Source organism: Bicyclus anynana, chromosome 17 (assembly GCF_947172395.1).
Source record: "Bicyclus anynana chromosome 17, ilBicAnyn1.1, whole genome shotgun sequence".
NCBI lineage: Eukaryota > Metazoa > Arthropoda > Insecta > Lepidoptera > Nymphalidae > Bicyclus > Bicyclus anynana.
Genome location: NC_069099.1, coordinates 12,520,108 through 12,540,424, shown reverse-complemented (window position 1 = coordinate 12,540,424; position 20,317 = coordinate 12,520,108). Strand labels below are relative to the sequence as shown.

Sequence of the window (20,317 nt, the reverse complement as noted above, 5' to 3'; positions counted from 1 at the left end):
AGACCACACTCGCTCAAAGTTTCTAAGTATGAGTCTGTGCATGAAGAAATTGTTTTTAGGTCGATATTAGTGTCACCGATGAGAAGGACGTTACAACTGTGCTTATAATTGGAAACATACTTGCGTAATTCGTTAACAAAGATAGTTTTGTTTGTAGACGGTGGTCTGTAAACTGCACACACGACTGCGTTCTGATTGTGATTACTGAGTTTAAATGAGCCTGTAAGGTTTTCAAAAGTGTAACTTTTATATTCCATTGGTGTAAATTTAATAAAACTTTTAGTATAAACTATAATACCACCACCTTTTTTGTTTGCTCGCAGTTTTGAGTGCATATTATAGCCCGGTATATTATATAAATGAAGAATTTTGTCGGAAATTCCCGCTTCTGTAATTATAATCATATCGAGCGGGTAGGAAGAACTGTGAATTAATTGTAACAATTTGGTATAATTTTTGATCATAGATCTTAAATTTACATGTAGGCATGTAAAATTCAGATTATTATTGCAAGGTAATTGTTGGAAAAAGTAATCAATAGATATACATTCACGTAATTCTCTTACTTTAGACATACTTTAAGTTAAATAAAAAATAATTAACAAGTAAGTAGGTAGTTACTAACAATATAATATAAATATAATGAACTGTACAGAAGATAGGTTTAATTTTGATTATTGGAATCCTTATGCAGTAGCTCGATATCCTGAAGGCAACGAATATAGAATATTTTACTATTATTGGACTTTCTCGCACACACCTTACCGTCTTTACACCATATAAACTGAAAGGAGTTTCGTAGCGATTGTTTTGCATTATAAAGCAGTGTTTTATTGTATTTAGTCAGAGCTTCTCTTACAATTACTCGATTGTCTGCTTTTTCTCTTGCTGCGTTGGGTAACACATGTCCTACGGAAATACCTTTTTGTTTACAAGATGCTATCCATTGGTTACGCGATATTTTCGATTTTAGTTCCACGATTAGTGTACACGGCTTATCCTTTCCACTTGCTAAACGGCGGCTCATCATTCTTCACGTCTAGTTTGGAGGCTACAGAAGATATCACGGTTTTTAGTTCCGACATAGGAAACTCTGGCAGGCCAAATATTTCTACACTTGTAGACATGCTATTCTGCTCGGTGAGCCTTGCCGCCTGCTCCAGAACTGAAACGCGGAGTTCCAGATTTTTATTTTTATTGTGTAGGTCTTTATTTTTGTTTTCTAGATCTTTAATCTGCCCGTCTTGATTTTTGATTGACTGCTCCATGCTATTAATTTGATCACTCAAAAACTCTAATGACGTTTCCAAGTTACTAATTTCTTCACGCAAAGTTTTTTTGATTTCACGACTAATGTCTTGAACCAACTTACGCGTATCGAGAGTAGATTTATTGAGGATAGTATGTCCTGTATCAGAATCTTCATCCGCGTCGTCATCAGGTAAAATAAAGGATGACCTGTGGGTCATATTTTGAAGACATTCCTCGCAACTCCATTCGACGCCCGTTGCGTTACGCAGCGTATTTATTTGCTTGTTTGACAGCCTACAGCAAGATGGTTCAGCATGAACCACCTTATGGCATCGACTGCACTCCAAGCCTGGAGATTTCTTCGTAAGATTTTTTTTACATGACACACATTTTTTAACCACCATTTTGATTGACAGATTAGACAGACTACCGTGCTAGACGAGCGCAAGTTGCAGACTGATATAGGTGCTAAACTGCATAATATTTTTTTTTAAATATAAAAAACTTTTTATGTTTCTACGTAACACATCCTTTATCTATCCTTGTATTTCTAAATACATAATAATATATTTATGTATATATTATATTATATTTATATATTTTTTAATTATTTATATATATAATTACATATAATGTACTGCACCTTCCCGCTCTTTCTTTGCAAGTTCTCTCGTCAGGGGTTACCTGGTAGAGATTACTTATAGTATAGTATAAGGCCGCCTTTGCATGCTAAGTTTAATGTATGTTTTTAATGTTTCAATTTATAATTGTATTTTTGTGTGCAATAAAGTATTTCTTCTTCTTCTTCTTCTTTCTACATAATCGTAGTGGTAAGAATGTCGATACGAGTATCGACGAGATATTGCAACTGGCACTTCTCATTTCACTAGTAAGCTACTTCATAATAGTTATCAATGAATAAGTTTGGCTAGGTCATACTTAAGTATGCAACTTATGGGACACAATTTAAGATCTATTTACAAAAGAAATATGTTTTACTCAGAAATATTCATTTTAGAACACATTTTTAATTAATTTCCCTTAAAGAATATAACCCTAAAGTTATGGAAAATAACTCCCGAGCACCCAGTACAATATTGTCCTTAATATTTTCAAACCGATACAGAGTTCTAAAGCTAATATTCTATTGAATTTGGAAATTTCAATTGAAATGTTGAGCTATATTGAAATAAGAAAATTTACCAAACATAGCTAAACGAAAACTTCTTTGGCAAACAATATTATTATCCTAGACTCATTATACAATTTATTTTATATCTTTTTCAAGTCAAGTTGTTTTGCCAAATACTTTGTATTCCTACAATGACAAGTGTAATCAGATTACATAAATATAATACTAAATTTACTGGGAGTTGTGATGGACTTTCAAAAATAATTTTGTTTTCAGGCTCATTTTATAGAATAGCTTTACAGTTTCTTCATACATAATCACTAATATTATAACGGCGAAAGTTTGTGTGTAAGTGTGTAAGTATGTTTGTTCCTCTTTTACACTGCGGCTACTGAAGCGATTTACCTGAAATTTGGAATGGAAATAGATTTTACTGGCTATAACATGTATATATGTGGCATAGGCTACTTTTCATTCCGGTAAAAATCATGGTTCCCCCGGAATTTGTGTAAAACTGAATTCCACGCGGACGAAGTCGCGGGCGTCTGCTAAAAGGTATAATCATAAAGTTATTTGAAGTCTTAATTTTGTTATTTGATAACGGTGTCTATCACTACTATGTAGGTTACTTCCTCGTGGTAACTACCTCGTTTTCCAGTAGTTTTTGGCTGGTGGGAGGCTTCGGCCGTGACTAGTTACCACCCTACCGACAAGCGATTTAGCGTTCCGGTATGATATCGTGTAAAAGTGATGTGTATAATACGTACTCATATTAAAACTACATTCACACCGCTGTATTATAATGCGCCTGCGCTGCATCGCATCTATCTTCAGTCATTAAACGGGTAGCTAACGGAACGGTTGTTTCATTTATGTTGAAGTACACAACATTGGCGAACGCGGCGGGATTAGTAATTATCCACTTATACCTACGAGTGCTACGTTTTAGATTCGTTTTAAAACTAAATATCTACCAATGTCGACTTATTTGGGTCATTTACAAAATTTTGACCACAAGAATGGCGAGTGGCAGATATTCAAAGGGAAGTTGACGCAATTTTTCAATATTAATAGTGTGGACGATAACGTGAAAAAGATTGGGATTTTATTAACTCACATCAGCGACGAAACTTACCGTTTGGCAGCGAATTTAGCGTACCCGCAGCAGTTGGACTCACTAGGTTACGGAGAAGTCGTGGCATTACTGGACGGCCATTTTAAACTACGACAGTGCTCGTTTGCTGACAAGGCGAATTTCTACGGAGCGAGTAGAAGCCCAGGCGAGTCATTAGGAGACTGGGCGGCGCGATTGCGAGGTCTGGCGACATATTGCGACTTCGGCGCCGCCTTGGAAACCAACCTAGTGGATCGTTTTGTCCTCGGTTTGGGATCAGGCCCGGAACGCGATAAGCTCTTTGAACAAAGACCTTCTACGCTCACGCTGACTCGAGCTATTGAGCTAGCGGAGCAGGCAGAAAGTGCGAAAAAGGGGAAGGTGGTACGTCCTGAAATAGATGCAGTGCACGTCAAGGAGGAGCCGGTGTTCCGCGCGGAATTCCAAGGTCGCGCTAGCCGCGCCACCCCGTTTCGGTCGGGCCGCGGTGCTTTTGTCAACAACGGTGATTCGACGAGACTTCGTGATCCGCGATGTCAAGTCTGTGGTCTGAAGAATCATCAAAGTGATAAGTGCCGTTACAAGGGCTATAGATGCAAAAAGTGCGGGGTCAAGGGTCACCTTAAAAGTGTCTGTGTGCGCGATAATATCGGGGTCAGTGCGGGCGTTTACCGTGTGGAAGATGAGCCTTGTGGGGTTGACGAAGCGTGCAAGGAGTGTAAAAATTTTAATTTAAGGTACGTGAGTGATAAACCTATACTAGTCGACCTAACCTTAGGTAACAAAAAAATGACTATGGAGCTTGACTCGGGGTCAGGGCTTTGTGTGATTTCAGAGATGTTGTATAAAGACAAGTTCACTAATTTTAAATTATCTAAAAGTAATGTAACTATGTGCATGTATAGCGGACATAAAATAACACCTTTAGGTTTTTTTTCGATTAATGCCAATTTTAATAATGTAAAAAAAAGAATTAAAATCTTTGTTATAAAAAACGGAGGTCCTCCCTTATTGGGTAGGGATTTTATGTCTGCATTTAATTTAGCAATCACTACTATGAACAAATTAAATTATTTATGTGATGATAAAGATGTACAACGTCTGTTAGAAAAGTTCTCTGACCTTTGGCGTGATGAGTTGGGTTCGTTTAATAAATTTAAAGTGAAGTTGCAACTAAAAGATAATTCTGTTCCAAAATTTTTTAAGCCACGCCCCGTACCTTTTGCCCTTAAAGATAAAGTAGAACAAGAACTCGATAGATTAGTAAGAGTAGGTATTTTAGTTCCTATTAATTATTCTCAATATGCTACTCCGATAGTGCCTGTACTGAAGGCTAACGGTCAAGTTAAGATTGCAGGTGATTTTTCTGTAACATTGAACAAGGACCTCTTAATAGAAAAATATCCACTGCCTCGGATTGAGGAAGTATTTGCAAAGATTGGAGGAGGTGAGCGTTATAGTAAGATTGATTTAAAAAACGCCTACAATCAGTTTATTTTGGATGAATCTTGTCAGGACCTCACCGCAATAAATACTCACAAAGGGCTCTATAAGTACACACGACTTCTCTATGGCCTAGCTAACGCTCCTGCGATTTTTCAAAAGTCTATGGAAACCCTACTATGTGGTATAGACGGAGTAAGTGTGTGGCTCGACGATATATGTATAACGGGACCCGATAGGTTAAGTCATTTAAAAAGACTCGACGAAGTTCTTAGTAAACTTTGTGACGCGGGGTTGCGTTTAGAGAGGAATAAATGCGAATTTTTCAAAGAAAGTGTTAAGTACTTAGGATACGTCATAAGTAAAAATGGGTTAAAGACTTGTCCGGAAAAGGTCCAAGCTATACTTAACGCGCCAGAGCCGACAAACGTTACTGAAGTGAAAAGGTTTTTAGGTTTTGTAAATTATTATAGGCATTTTATACCTAACGCGTCAGCTTTGCTGCGACCGTTGCATGATTTGTTACGCAGCGGTACAGCGTGGCAGTGGGGCGAGCATCAACGCGCTAGCGTGGCGGCTGTACGCCGCTGTTTGTCGTCGGAGCGTGTCCTCGCGCACTTTGAGCCCACGGCACAACTTATTTTAGCTTGCGATGCCGGGCCCGACGGCTTGGGTGCTATACTTTCACAAAGGGCCGCCGATGGCGCTGAGCGCCCGTTGGCGTATGCCTCGCGTTCTCTCTCAGCCAGCGAGAAAAATTATAGCCAAATACAAAAAGAGGCTACTGCTATAATTTTTGGTGTAAAACGTTTCCATCAGTATTTATACGGCTGTAAAAAACCTTTTGTACTGAAAACCGATCATAGGCCATTAGTATCGATTTTTAACTGCAAAACGGGTATACCGGTCACGACGGCGCTGCGGTTACAAAGGTATGCTATTATTTTATCAGCATATAATTACACCGTGCAATATGTGTCAAGCAATAATAACGCGGCGGCCGACTATTTTTCACGCGCCCCCTTACTTGATAGTTGTGTTACAGATCATGATGAAGTAGATACTCCCTACGCGCTCCGTTTTTTAGACGAAACATCCGCGGCTGTTAATGCTCGTGACATTAAACAGATGACGGAACGCGATACGACGTTGCAGACTGTTATTAAATATTTAAAACGAGGATGGCCTCGAAAAGTGACCTGTAGTTCAATTTTACCTTATTTTCAGTGTAAGTCTGATTTACAGTTCGAAAATGGTTGTCTTTTTAGAGGTCATAGAATAGTAATACCTTCCTCGCTCAGGGAAAAGATGTTGATAGAATTACACGACACACACTTGGGCATCGTTAAGAGCAAGAGTAACGCACGGGCGCGCATGTGGTGGCCGCAGATAGACGCACACATCGAACGCTGGGTGGGCTCGTGTGCGACGTGCGCGCAGCTCCGCGCCGCGCCCCCGCGCGACCCGCCCGCGCCGTGGCCTGCCGCCACGGCTCCCTGGCAGCGCGTGCATATAGACTACATGACTGTAGGCCAAAGGGTGTATCTAGTATTGGTCGATTCGTTCAGTAAATGGGTCGAGTGTCTGTATATGCACAATGGAACGTCGACTAAATCATTAATAGTAAAACTAAAAAACATATTTTCAACATTCGGGCTTCCAAAGGTTTTGATTAGCGATAACGACGTTAAAATAAATTCGAGTGATTTTAAAAATTTCTGTTTATGCAACGGAATAAAATACATGACGACTCCCATATATCATCCGCCAAGCAATGGTCAAGCCGAAAATTCGGTCAGAACTTGTAAGAAAATGTTAAAATGTATTATAAAAGATAGCCCGACAGTTCACCAGGCTCATGAGTTGTTATTAGGATATTTGTTTAATTATAGGAACACCGTACACTGCACCACCGGCGAAACACCAGCTCGGCTAATGTTCGGCAGAAATCTTAGATCTCGCTTAGATTTAATTTTACCGTTAAGTAATTCTGAGGTTCATGTACACGCAGTACCCGGAAAAAGGTGTTTTACCGTCGGAGATGTCGTGTGGGTCAGGTGGTACAGTGCACGGAAGGAAGCTTGGCAGTTGGGTACTATAAAAGAGAAGATAGGAAATAAAATGTATAAAATTTTTATTCATGACCTTGAAAATTGTTGTATTAGGCATGTCGATCAGATTATAAATTATACTGGCAATAAAATTGCCGACAGCGAGTCTCATCCGTCTTCCACTTCACCATCGGCCCCGGCCTGCCAGCCTAGCGCCGAACCTATGGTAGATCAGTGCACTCAGCATGAAGTTACAGATGCCGTCGACATGGTGGAAGAGAAGATGAATGAAGCTCAAGTATCAATGGTACCTGATGCCGAACGGGTGACAGACGAAGGAGAAAAAGAGGAGTGGCGTGATTGTGAGGACGGAGAGTGTGAGAGAGGACGCCCTGACACTGCGAGCCTGGGGTCACCGGTACCGCCGGTGACATCGGTGACGTCGCCCCAAGCGCGGGAGGAGCCTCCTCATTGTGAGCTCGAAGCGAGTGCGCCGGTACCGTCTCCCACACACCCTCGTCCAAAACGCCCCAGAAAGCGAATAGATTATAAGAAATATTTTTAGTTTCTAGTAATCGTATTTTTGTTGTCACCAGGTTCCAACAACTAAGTGTGGAGGAATGATGTGTATAATACGTACTCATATTAAAACTACATTCACACCGCTGTATTATAATGCGCCTGCGCTGCATCGCATCTATCTTCAGTCATTAAACGGGTAGCTAACGGAACGGTTGTTTCATTTATGTTGAAGTACACAACAAAAAGTCAAAGTCAAAATTAATTTATTTCAAATAGGCTTAGTTTACAAGCTCTTTCGAAACGTCAGGTTATACAATAATATTAAACTTAAGATAATGGTGTTAATAATCATTGGAAAACTTCAAATTAAAGTTACGAGGGTTCCAAACACTCCTTGGTCCGAGAAGAGCCCACAACAAACTCAGCCAGGTTTATTTCCTTTTGTTTATCACCATTAACAATAGGTGTAGAAAGGATTTTCATCCTCCCCCTAACAAGTTAGCCCGCTTCCATCTTAAATTGCATCATCACTTACCATCAGATGAGAGAGTCAATGGCTAACTTGTAAAGAATAAAAAAAAAAACAAGTTAGCGAATGTAATTTTGAACGAAGTCCTGGGTTTGAGTCCTTGATCGGGCTATGTAATACTAATATTTTTTTTTCTTCTTAGAAGTTTTGTTGGTAACTGGGGTGTTTCTTGGTTCTTCTTTCTTTTTCGCGGGTAGGCATACAAAAAGTAAACACATGTTTAATTTGTTCTCTCATATTTTTAATTAAATTATTGGTAAAATCAGTATAGTTTTGTGAAGTGATGTGTTAAAAGTTCTTTTACCTACCAGGTAGTGATTCCTATTAAATCTCCACAGTGATTTAGGCGCTATATTTTCCAAAGTGATACTGTCATTAATTTCACACTTCAATCTAACACTATAACTCAATGGAATCTATTCAGCAAACCGTTACACAACTAAGTGCACATTTTAATGAGCGAATGGATGAATTCCAAAAACAATTGCAGCATTCTATACCAGCTACCAGTCCTACTTCTAATATTGCAGCTCAATTTCAGTCTTTTAGAAGTTTTGTATTGACAGCGCTCGAAGGCCTCCAACTGCAAATGCAGCTCCTTCATAGATCCTTGGATGATTTGGAAATGAGAAGCCGGCGCAAAATTCTGTTGGTCCATGGCATATCCGAGGCGAAAGACGAGAAGTTGGACTCTGTCACTGTTAAGACGCTTTCTGATCATTTAAAGATGCCAATCAATCAAGAGTGTGTAAGTCGCTGCCATCGTTTGGGCCGTCCTAAGGATGGCAAACCCAGAGCCATTCTAATCAAGTTTCATGATCTGTCACTCAGGAACAATCTGTGGTATGCCAAAACCGCTTTAAGGAACTCAGGCATTACGTTGTCTGAGTTCCTCACTAAGGAGCGACACGATCTTTTCATGGCAGCTCGTCAGCGGCTCGGAGTCAACAAATGCTGGACAAGGGATGGGAATGTCTTCGCAATACACCAAGATGGGTCCCGGCGCCATCTGCGTTCGATTGCTGATCTGGATGTTATTGCAGCTCCAATGGTGACAGTCCCAGCGCCAATAACTTCTGCTGCTGTTCCCTCTGTTGCTTCAGGAAGTTCTAAATTTCCACTGGCCCCGCGAGCCAAGAGGGCACATAAGAAATAGAACTCTTTTTGCCTATGATAAAGGCTATGTTGCTGTTTTGTTTATTGCAAACTTGTATTAACTTTTCTTTTCTGTTACTTTTGTTGTGAGGCATTAATATTATGTTTGTTCTTTATTAAGTAGTTAGTCTATGCAAATATCACTCTTTTAAAAAGGGTAATGATATAATTTTTAATTTTGAAGGTTCTTTAAATAATGTTTACAAATTACAGGATGTAACTGACGTCTGACAATGACAACCGAAATCGTACGTCAGTATTGTCTATGTCAACCACAGAGTAGTAAACATGATGTCAACTTGTCATTTGTCAACGTAGTGTCAAAGCACCACAGGCTAACTAAAAATGTTTACTAAAAATGTTTAAATTGATACAAGCATCTTGTGTTTCTGAGGAATTTCAAGATTCGTTTATAATAATATAAAAATTAATATTTGGAATATCTTTACCATTCGTGCTCAAATTTCTGTTATTAATATTGCTATTTATTTTTGACTTAATTCTCTTTTTTTTTTATTATTGTTGCTGATTCTGTGTGTTAGCATTATTAATTAGTTTTCCTTATGTTTATCTGGAAGGTAAGGGTTCGATTGGCGATCAAACGTCACAAGGCTTATTTACTTTTATATTTTATATTATTTTATTATTATTATTATAATTTTTTTTTTATTATCTAAAATATATATTTATTTTAATTATTATTATTATTATAATTTTTTTTTATTATCTAAAATATATATTTATTTTAATTAGTATTATTATTATTTTTTTTTTTCTGCTTTAACTATTTTTAATTTATTTATATAGTATATTATAGTACTATACTTTACATGTCTAGTCAAAATGAAAACCTTGACGATTCATTTTTTTCACTTTCATCCCTCGAGGGAATCAATAGTGATTCCAGTTTTCACAGCCTTCCTTCTTTATCTGATGATCTTACTTCTCACTTCTCTGATGTTCCTAAAAATTTTAATGTTGTTCATATCAACGCCCAGAGTATTCCTGCACATTATCCAGATTTGCTCTCATCTTTTGATAATAAGTTCATACACGCCATTCTGATTTCAGAATCATGGTTAAAACCGTGTCTGTCCTCTACAACCTATGCAATCCCGGGATTTCAACTAATACGTAATGATCGCATTCACCGGACTGGGGGTGGTGTTGCCATATATTTACGCTCTCACATACCCTTTAATATCATAAATTTATCTGACGCCCAGGCCGCGCCGGGAGCGGAACATTTATTTATCGAAGTATTATTTTCTAATACTAAAGTTTTACTTGGCGTGTATTATAATCCCAATCTCACTATTGACTACTTCCCTGCTTTTGAAACTCTTTTAGACAGATTTATTCCATTGTATTCGCATAATATTATTATGGGGGATTTCAATACCTGCCTGCTAAAAGCAGATTTCCGCTCTCTGCGTCTAAAAACAATAGTGAGAGCTGCCAACTTACAAATACTTCCTCTTCTAGCTACACATTCTTTTCCTAATTCGTGCCCATCTCTTCTGGATATCATCTTAGTTTCTTCCCCTGATCATGTCGCCAAACATGGCCAATGTCCCGCTGATGCCTTTTCGTATCATGACTTGATTTTTCTCTCATACAAAATTCGTCCACCTAAAACTAAATCGAGAATCCTTCTGCTGCGTAATTTTGGTAGTATGGACATAAATCGCTTGAGGGAAGACGCTGCTGGGATTGACTGGACCTATGTTCTTACTGGAGCTAACATTGACAGTAGGGTTGAGAGCTTTAATTCTCTCCTTACTCAACTATATGAAGTACATGCTCCAATACGTCCTGTTTGGCTTAAGCACCTCCCTGCTCCCTGGCTTACTGAGGAAATTAAAATTTTACAGGGTAAAAAAAACTCGGCTAAAGCCAAGTATAGATCCAACAATTGTGATGCCAATAAGGAAAAATATCATATTATTCGGAATCGCTGCAACAGGTTGTGTAGAGACATGCAACGACGCCATATCCACAAATCCATACTCGAAGAAGAAGATTCAGGTCGAGTGTGGACATTTCTTAAGTCTCTAGGAGTTGGGAAAGCGCGTCAAAATAATAGCTCCTTCAACATAAATTTAAATCAGCTTAATAGCCACTTTTCCTCTACTTGCGTCATTGATGACGCCACTAAACTTACTACTAAAAATAATTTACTAGCTTTACCCACTTCTGATGATCCTGCTTTTATTTTCTGTCAAGTCACTGATAGTGATGTTGAGAGAAGTATTCGTGAGGTCAACTCTGATGCTATTGGTACTGACTGCATTAGTCGGAAGATGATTATTCATCTCATTAACCTACTAGCTCCAATAATTAAATCCTTATTCAATTTCTCCATGTCTTCCGGGAGTTTTCCTTCCTCTTGGAAGGATGCTCAAGTCATTCCACTACCCAAAAAATTAAATCCTTCCTGCTTTTCTGACTATAGGCCTATTTCCATCCTCCCATTCCTTTCGAAAGTTTTTGAGCGTTTAGTCCATCGTCAATTAAGCCTTTTCCTAACCCGACAGAATCTTTTAAATCCTTTTCAATCTGGTTTCCGCACTGGTCATAGTACGACTACTGCATTAGTAAAAATTACCGAAGATATTCGTTTTAATATGGACAATCAGTGTGTCACAGTGTTGGCCTTACTAGATTTCAGCAATGCATTTAATAATGTCGATTTCGAACTTCTACTAGCCAAACTAGCTTCTCTCAACATATCTCCTAATGTGATTGACTGGTTTCATAGTTACTTGTTCGGACGTCGGCAGCGTGTGCGAGTCAATGACTCTGTGTCTGATTGGTGCACAATTTCTGCCGGCGTACCGCAAGGTGGCGTGTTGTCTCCTCTTCTTTTTTCTCTTTTTATAAGTTCTATTACTCTTCAACTTACCTCGCTCTATCACCTGTATGCAGATGATCTCCAAATATATGCTCAGTCCAAACTGGCTGATTTACCCAATGCAATAGATGCCATAAATAAAGATTTAGATTGTATAGTGCAATGGAGTAAGGCTTATGGCCTTAAAGTCAATCCGTCTAAAACCCAAGTTATTATTATAGGCAGTCACAGTTTGGTTGCACGTATTGACTGGGATAATATTCCATACGTAATCTTTGATGGAACGCGTGTGCCATTTAGTGACACGGTTAAAAATCTCGGAGTTACTTTTGACAAGTATTTCACTTGGGCCCCTCAGGTAAGCAGAGTAAGTGGGAAGGTGTTTGCATCCGTGGGGTCACTTCGTAGGTTACGAAACTTCCTTCCTTTATCTACTAAAATTGCGCTTGCACAATCTCTCCTGTTACCAATTCTCGATTACGCGGACACTTGTTATCTAAATTTGAGTGAAGAATTACTGGATAAACTTGAGCGCATTCAGAATGTTTGTATAAGATTCATATTTGGACTTCGCAAATATGACCATGTTTCCGAATTTCGCGAAAAACTCAAGTGGCCCTCGATCCGCCTTCGCAGGAATACTCACATTCTGTCTTTTTTGTATAATGTCCTGTTTAATCCTACGACTCCGATTTATTTAAAAGAGCGTTTTAGCTTTCTAAGTGATACTCACTGTCGCTCCCTTCGCTCTGAAGACAACCTAATCTTAAAAATTCCTTCCCATAATACTTCCTTCTATTCTAAATCCTTTTCTGTTAAAGCTGCTCGGCTCTGGAATTCATTGCTCTTAGACATTCGGCGTGCCCAATCTCTAACCTCTTTCAAACGGCTGGTAAACATGCACTTTTTTCCTCCCTGATCTTTTAATTTAACTTATTAATCCAAATTACGCTTGTATGTGTATTATGTTTATTTATTATTATTTTTGAATTATTTTGTTTATTTATTTTTCTTTTGTCTTCCCTTAGATGCCGTCTTGTTTTTATGTTTTGCAGGTTTTCATGTATGTATGTATGTATGTATGTGTGTATGTATGTATGTATGTATGTATGTATGTATGTATGTATATATGTATTTCTTTGTATATATGTATGATGTAGTTAAGTATAGTCTATGTATTATTATTATGTATTATTGCTTAATATTTATGTATTTAAATTACTTAACTTTTCTTATTTTTTGTGTGCGTATACCCGAATCGGTGCTTACGTTTTTTTTTTCTCTTCCACAGTGGTTGTCTGGAAGAGATCGCTCTTTAGCGATAAGACCGCCATTTGTACATTAGTTTCTAAGTGTTATTATAAGTTATTGTTTATTTTTGTTTTTAATGTACAATAAAGTATATTTCTTCTTCTTTCTTCTTCTTCTTGTTTCTTGCGTGGTGACTAGCAGTCCATGTAAGAAGCCTACTTCAAGCAGTTAATGATAATGATGAAGGTGAAGAGTGGTCTTTATCAGTGAGAGTTCTTAGAAGTGAATTCCTTCTGAATTGACGCCCTCCGTGACGAAGTGGTGTGCGCGATGGATTTACAAGACGGAGGTCCAATCCCCGGCTGGGGCGATTGAGGTTTTCTTAATTGGTCCAGGTCTCGCTGATGGGTGGCTTCGGCCGTGGTTAGTTACCACCCTACCGGCAAAGACGTACCCCCAAGCGATTTAGCGTTCCGGTATAATGCCGTGTAGAAACCGAAAGGGGTGTGAATTTTCATCCTCCTCCTAACAAGTTAGCCCGCTTCCATCTTAGTTTGCATTATCACTTACCATAAGGTGATATTGTAGTCAAGGGCTAACTTGTAAAGAATAAAATAAAAAAAAAGAATGCGACTCATGCGAATCTTTTGAAAGATTTATGTTTCGCTGCTATAAAACAAATCGGTCTTTTTTAATTGGAGTCGTTCAGTGACTATTAAATAAAATGTTTAAGCATGGACTTTTTTTTCGTTACTCTGAACTCTTTTTGTTTGATTCTATTTGTTACTCTGTACTCTAAAAGCTTTTGCCAATAAATTTTATTATTGATGGGCAATTTTGTACAATACGTAATTATATTAGATTAGGCACTTTAATAGTTACCTACATATTACGTTAAAAAAATCATATCATAAGAGAACCTTTATAGTACTTTGTTTGGAATCTCGTAGCATTAATATAAATTGAACGTTCTAGAAACAATGTCACCATTATGTAGCAGCGATGTTAACCTACTCCTATAAATATTTCGATAATGTAATGTTAGTATGTAACCTTTAAAGGCATGCGTTCACAGATCTGCAACGTACGTATTGGATCTCAAACTAATTATTATCGCACTAAATTCACGAACAAAATTGTCTGTCAATTTTAGACGAAAACGAGCTTAGATAAGGCATATATCTTATACTAAACTAGAAGTTGTAGACCGTTTCAACATTCAAATACACAAAAGGTATTACTATTTATTATTATTATTTAAGGAGCTCTTTAACACGATTACAACTGTGAAATTTTACAGATACTGTCTCTATAATATTATTATATATATATATTATTTATTATTATAGAGACAGTATCTGTAATCTCATTTGATCGTTAATCGTATACTTTGACAGAAAAGTAACGTCTAGCGAGACAGGTCCCTATGTAATTAGTCTGAGGACGTAAAAATCAAAAACATTTACAGCCGCATGTAAAACCGATTTCTGGCGTAGCGACGCGTCGCCACGCTATAATTAGTTCCTATCACAATCTGTTCTTTTCTGCATTATTATTACTTTTACAAAATAATGTCTATGTTTTACATCTACCAGGCGTCCCGTGACGGCTCACATATTTTTTAATTTTACGGTAGATTTGTGCAATTCGTGCGATGCGGATAAGTGGACACACTTGGCTTTCTATACAAAGAATACTACGATTCATTTAATGTTATGCCTCCAATAAGTAGGATGCGGATCTGATGTGGACGCCTACCATTAACCACCATTATAGAAACATATGGGCCTTTCTTATAGAAGCTAAAGGCAAAGTGCCATTAATAAAAGCTGTTTATGATGATAGTGGTGTACATATTCGTACGTATTCAAATGAGACAATAATCTTAGCATTCCATGGATTCACCGTGCACTGTGCACCGTGTGGGTCCATCGCGTGGTATGGAGAAAAATATATGGGGATTAACACTCCCCGTTAATCAATTGTTAATAACCTTAACCCTACATCCTGTAGTCACAAGTCCGGGACTCTGCTTGGAATTTTTCTCCATATATCCACCATATATTTCCACTGCTCATAAAGACATTATGTTTTGCTATGGTTTTTGCATAAAACTTTACTATCATCTTAATTATCTTAAGTGAAAAGCCATTTCCAGAGCATATATTTTCCGACTTTGTAGGTCATCATATTTGCACCATCTTAAAAGTTTCCATCTTCCATCCATACATCTTAACAAGAAACTTTGCTCATAAAACGTTTAGCGGAATTTAAACTTTATAATTACACTGCAGCTCGCTGTAACTTGTATTGAAGTCCAAACGGAGTTCCTAGCTACCCTCCAATTGTAACTTTTAACTTTTCTTTCTTAAAAAGTACTAAGTGAAACAGACGTTACTTTGCGGAAGTATATTTTAACAATGAATATTTAATTTATTTCTCCCTTTAAAACATGCATAGTTTAATGTAGAATTAGACCTTCTTTTTAACCGACTTCAATAAAAGGAGAAGGTTCTCAGTTCGACGCGCATGTTTTTTTTTATGTTTGTTACCTCATAACTTCATCATTTCATAACCAATTTTAAAAATTCTTTTTTTGTTTTAAAGAGTATACTTTCGTATTAGTCCCATTTAATTTTCATGAAAATTCAGTAATTTTGTGTGACAATGAAAATAACGAAATTGCCTGTACTGTAGTTGTGTAATTTCGTTCACTAAGCTAGGACACACTGAAAACAGAAAAAAAATCATTTTAACATAGCGAAAAATTTTGTTGCTTTTTTGTAAAGTATTTTTTTTTGGTAAAAAGATTTTACATGGCGGAGGATTGTTTTATTGTGGAACGTTGAAATAGGATAATTACAGTTATGGTAGTAGGTAAATATTTTAATGAGCAACCATCTTCACTGATAAAGCCTACTTAAAGTTAATCCTTTTAACACACTCCAATTAGGGCCGTCTTTAAGAGCTTTTAGTAGAAATCCATCAGAGCTACTTTGCCGTGCAAGCAAGCACAACGTTCTACAATCTGCTCAACCTGAGGCGTAGGTCTAAGCCTCACATAATTGCATCCGTATCCCTCATCGTTAGAGAATCCCCCCTCATCGTTAGAGAATAGTCGTGCTGGTTTATTCTCTAACGATGTTTTGTATAACTCGCAAGTGTGAGTTTCGAATTCATCGCTATTCATCTCATTCATATCGTGGTAAACAGAGAGAGATAGAGGCGAATTCGAAACTCGCATTGGCGAGTTATAAAAATACCGTTACAGAAATAGCCTAGCAGCTGGTCAATTTAACTAAGGGATATTTATTTATTTATTTGGTCCACCCAGTGACTGTTGCAGCATTTACACAAATACAATCTAAAAAAAACACATACACAAGGCTCTGCACAATCAAATGAAGGTAGACACGGCATGCACATTTCCGTAATATTAAAATAAATTAACGATTACATAAAATCAGTTTACATAAGAAAAAAAAAATACATTTCACAGTAACAAGAAAAGGAAATATTTTACAACTACTATTTGAATATACTATATAATACAAAAAATAAAATGGAATTGGTAAAAATAAAAAGAAAAATTAGTTTAGCAAATCTAGTAAAACTAACTTGCGATATGTCCTTGGTGAGTCTTTGTGGATATCCATAGAGCGACTAAGTGCGTTATATAATTTATATAGCCTAGGCATAGTAGAATAGGCGCCAAAAACAGTTCTAGTGCGTTGCGGTACGAGTAAAGTAATAGTTTTGCGAGGGTAAGTAGTAGTATTCATTAAGTAGTAAGAATGAAATATTACTTCTTACAATATAATTAACAAAAAATTAAACATCGTCTCTTTAAATTCACTGTCAAATGTAAAAACAAGCACACACACACACATAAACTCACACATGTACACTTTTAACATTAACAAGATCTGCGGAAAACATTAGGTGTTAATGTTAATCCATATTCTCTCTCTCTAATCCAAGTGTGCTGAGTTTAAGCAAGTAAGAACTTCCACCAATGACGATCCACGCTCGCCCACTAATATATCCACGATAGTTCATATGTTTGGGTTTAGGGACGTTTCGACGATAACTATCAGTTAATAATGATAATGATCGGGATCGGGTTTTCTCGGAGGCACGAGGGAGTAACACTAATTCCCGCATTCCGGGCTGAGAAATTGTACTGATAATCTCTTGGGACAGAGAAAAGCTTCTTTATGGTGGTACGGATTAATTCTTTAGAGGAATTCTTCTGATGGAGCGTTTAAGGCCATAGAGACGTTATTAAATATGGAGGCATATTTAGAAAATGTTACTTAAATGCAGTCCACGTTCGTCTTTTGGCGGTTTTAGAAAAGTTAAAGAAAATTAAGTCTCTTTGCTTAATCTAAATCTACACTATCTAGCACCAAAGTAAGCATACAGAGTAGCTTGTGTAATGGGTGCTAAGATAGTTGATATTATAATATTAATATACAATTTTATATACTACATATAAATACTTACAATGTATAAATACACACAGACACTGGAAAACCCTCATGCTCATCACACAAATATTTTCCAGTTGTGGGAATCGAACCCACAGCCGTGGATGCAGAAAGCAGGGTCACTATCCACTGCGCCACGCGGCCGTCAAATCTAGACTTACCTATAATAAAACTGTAACAGGTCCAATTCTGTACATTAAATATTTTTGTCTCTGTAGTTCGCCGTATTCTGGTTAACATATATCAACCTCAGACTTCATGAATTGCTCAATTCACTTGATACACGGGTGGGCATTATGTAAAAGGCCTATACCCTAACATAATTAAGTACAAAATAAACCTCCATCCTATAAGTTTATGTCTACTTTAGGCAAAATTAGGTAATTTATTTGGACAGGATTTTGGCAGCTAATTCTCTCTCTTTTTGGGAAATAGCTGCCAGGGAACATTTTCTGATATACGCGGTAAAGTAAAATATATTTGTGGACCACACAACCTAGAGAAGAGTATTCTCAGGCAGGTGATGAGTATGCGACAAACGTGACGCGTCCGATAATCGCGTTCGTCGCGTCGGCAGTATCGTACGTCGCGTTTGTAACAAAAGGTCGTCAAAACATTTAAATAAGATAAAACAAAGATATCAAGTTTAAACCATAAATTTGTAGCAAACATTTATGCCTCGGTTAGTGGTTGAAACAAAGTTATTATTAGCCCTTTGATATTAAACGACTTTCTAACTCGTAACGTAAAGTAAGTATGAGTATTAAGTTGTAAGCCCATAAACAACTACTTTATTTTTTAATTTATATATGAAAGCAGATAGTTGCTTTGAAAACGAGTAAATGGAAACGCTTTGTAAATATAGTTACATAAATATTACTTGGAAATACAAATGCACTTAAATTGAAGATCTGCTTATTAGACTAAGAGCCTAGACTCCAGATCTTCGTCATTTTACAAAAATTGAAAATTTGTCAGCTCATGCCATACCATAAGCAAGTACTTTAGCCAATTATGGAGTTTGGACCATGGTGGCTTTGGGAGGTAGCAGGTTTTAAGTATCCAGACCCTCAACCGTTTAAGTATAAAAAATATTTTTTTTTATATTTTTATCTCGAAAACCGCTTAATGTACGAAGCTGAAATTTGGCAGGGAGGTAGTTTATAGTTAGTAGGTATCCACTAAAAACGTCTAAGGGCGGACGAAGTCGCGAGCGTCCCTAGTATGAGAAATAATATTGCCCGAAACTAGTAGCTTCGCAGCAGCACTTCGAAAAACACTGTTTAATTTGACGAAGGTCTGGGGTTACGGTCTCTCCGTCTACATGTTCGTGTAACTACATATTCTAGGAATCCTTTTCTCGTGGAAAAACATAAAGACCGTTGGGGCCGATTCTGAGCACGTGTACCTATTTACCAAGATAGATTATGTCCTTATTAACAAAGAAGTTTACACGGACCTTTATCTACCAAAAGATATTATACTCCCTTCTACATCTGTTAGCTATCATAACGGAGAATTTTTGTAAAGAAAAATTTAGGCATCTCATTAGATCATCTCAAGATTAAACTACTCACGGAAAATTAGACATTCATTGATATGGAAGAAGTCTCTGACGTTTAATAATCTAACTCACCAAATTGCCCAGATTGTGACAGGCCAGAAGACATCTACCAGGTGTTGTTGGAGTGTGTCAGAAACGAGGAAGTACTGCTAAGATTTCCTGCACTAAGAGAGGTGGGCGGCTGTAATACTGCACTGCCTCCTCAGTCAGAGGAGGCCAGGTACAGCTTTATAGGAAAAGTTTTAAGCAAATTAATTAAATTATAAGATTAGCATTGTTACAAAGGCGGGCTTACGGAGCGGCATAGTCCAAAATGGGCTCAGCTCCTTAAAATAGAGATTTAAAAAAAAATATCTAACTTGACAGTATTCAATTATATGTATGGTGAATGTACCCCGTATCTATATCTCAAAAAAAGCTTTTTCACAAAGCATTCTTATTAAAATCTGTTTGTTTTTAAAATGACTTTTGAAACGCAGAATCTGATAATAATTCTGCGGTTGACTACATTTTAAGTTCAGGCATTGTTTTCAGCAATAAAAACGTGAAAGAATGAAATGCTAATGGCTTATGTTTTCACAAGAGTTAAGAAACACAACTATTTTATTACAATCGTTTGCTAAGACTCAAGGAAATAAACGCATAACTTTATAGGGTGTGGACCGGTATTTTAGTTCAACTAAGTATACTCTTGTAATGTCTTAAATTAGTTGCCGGTACGTCTTTGCAGTGAGCAGTGATAGCCCAGTGGATATGACCTCTGCCTCCAATTCCGGAGAGAGTGGGTTCGAAACCGGTCCGGGGCATGCACCTCCAACTTTTCAGTTGTGTGCATATTAAGAAATTAAATATCACGTGTCTAAAACGGTGAAGGAAAACATCGTGAGGAAACCTGCATAGCAGAGAATTTTCTTAATTCTCTCTCATTCTTAGAGGAGACTCGACCTCAGCAGTGAGCCAA

General features: G+C 37.4%; 2 protein-coding genes across 2 annotated transcripts in view; both read left to right on the top strand.

Moving 5' to 3' along the window:
• LOC112046773 (adipokinetic hormone/corazonin-related peptide receptor variant I-like) overlaps positions 1 to 20,317 on the top strand; it is a 52,425-nt gene that overhangs the window by 9,287 nt on the left and 22,821 nt on the right. The window lies entirely within an intron of this gene.
• Positions 3,169 to 7,750, top strand: LOC128198904 (uncharacterized). Its single transcript, XM_052886526.1, has 2 exons — positions 3,169 to 4,234; positions 7,588 to 7,750. The coding sequence occupies exons 1-2, from the start codon at positions 3,360 to 3,362 to the stop codon at positions 7,613 to 7,615; spliced, it is 903 nt and encodes a 300-aa protein (XP_052742486.1). The 5' UTR covers positions 3,169 to 3,359; the 3' UTR covers positions 7,616 to 7,750.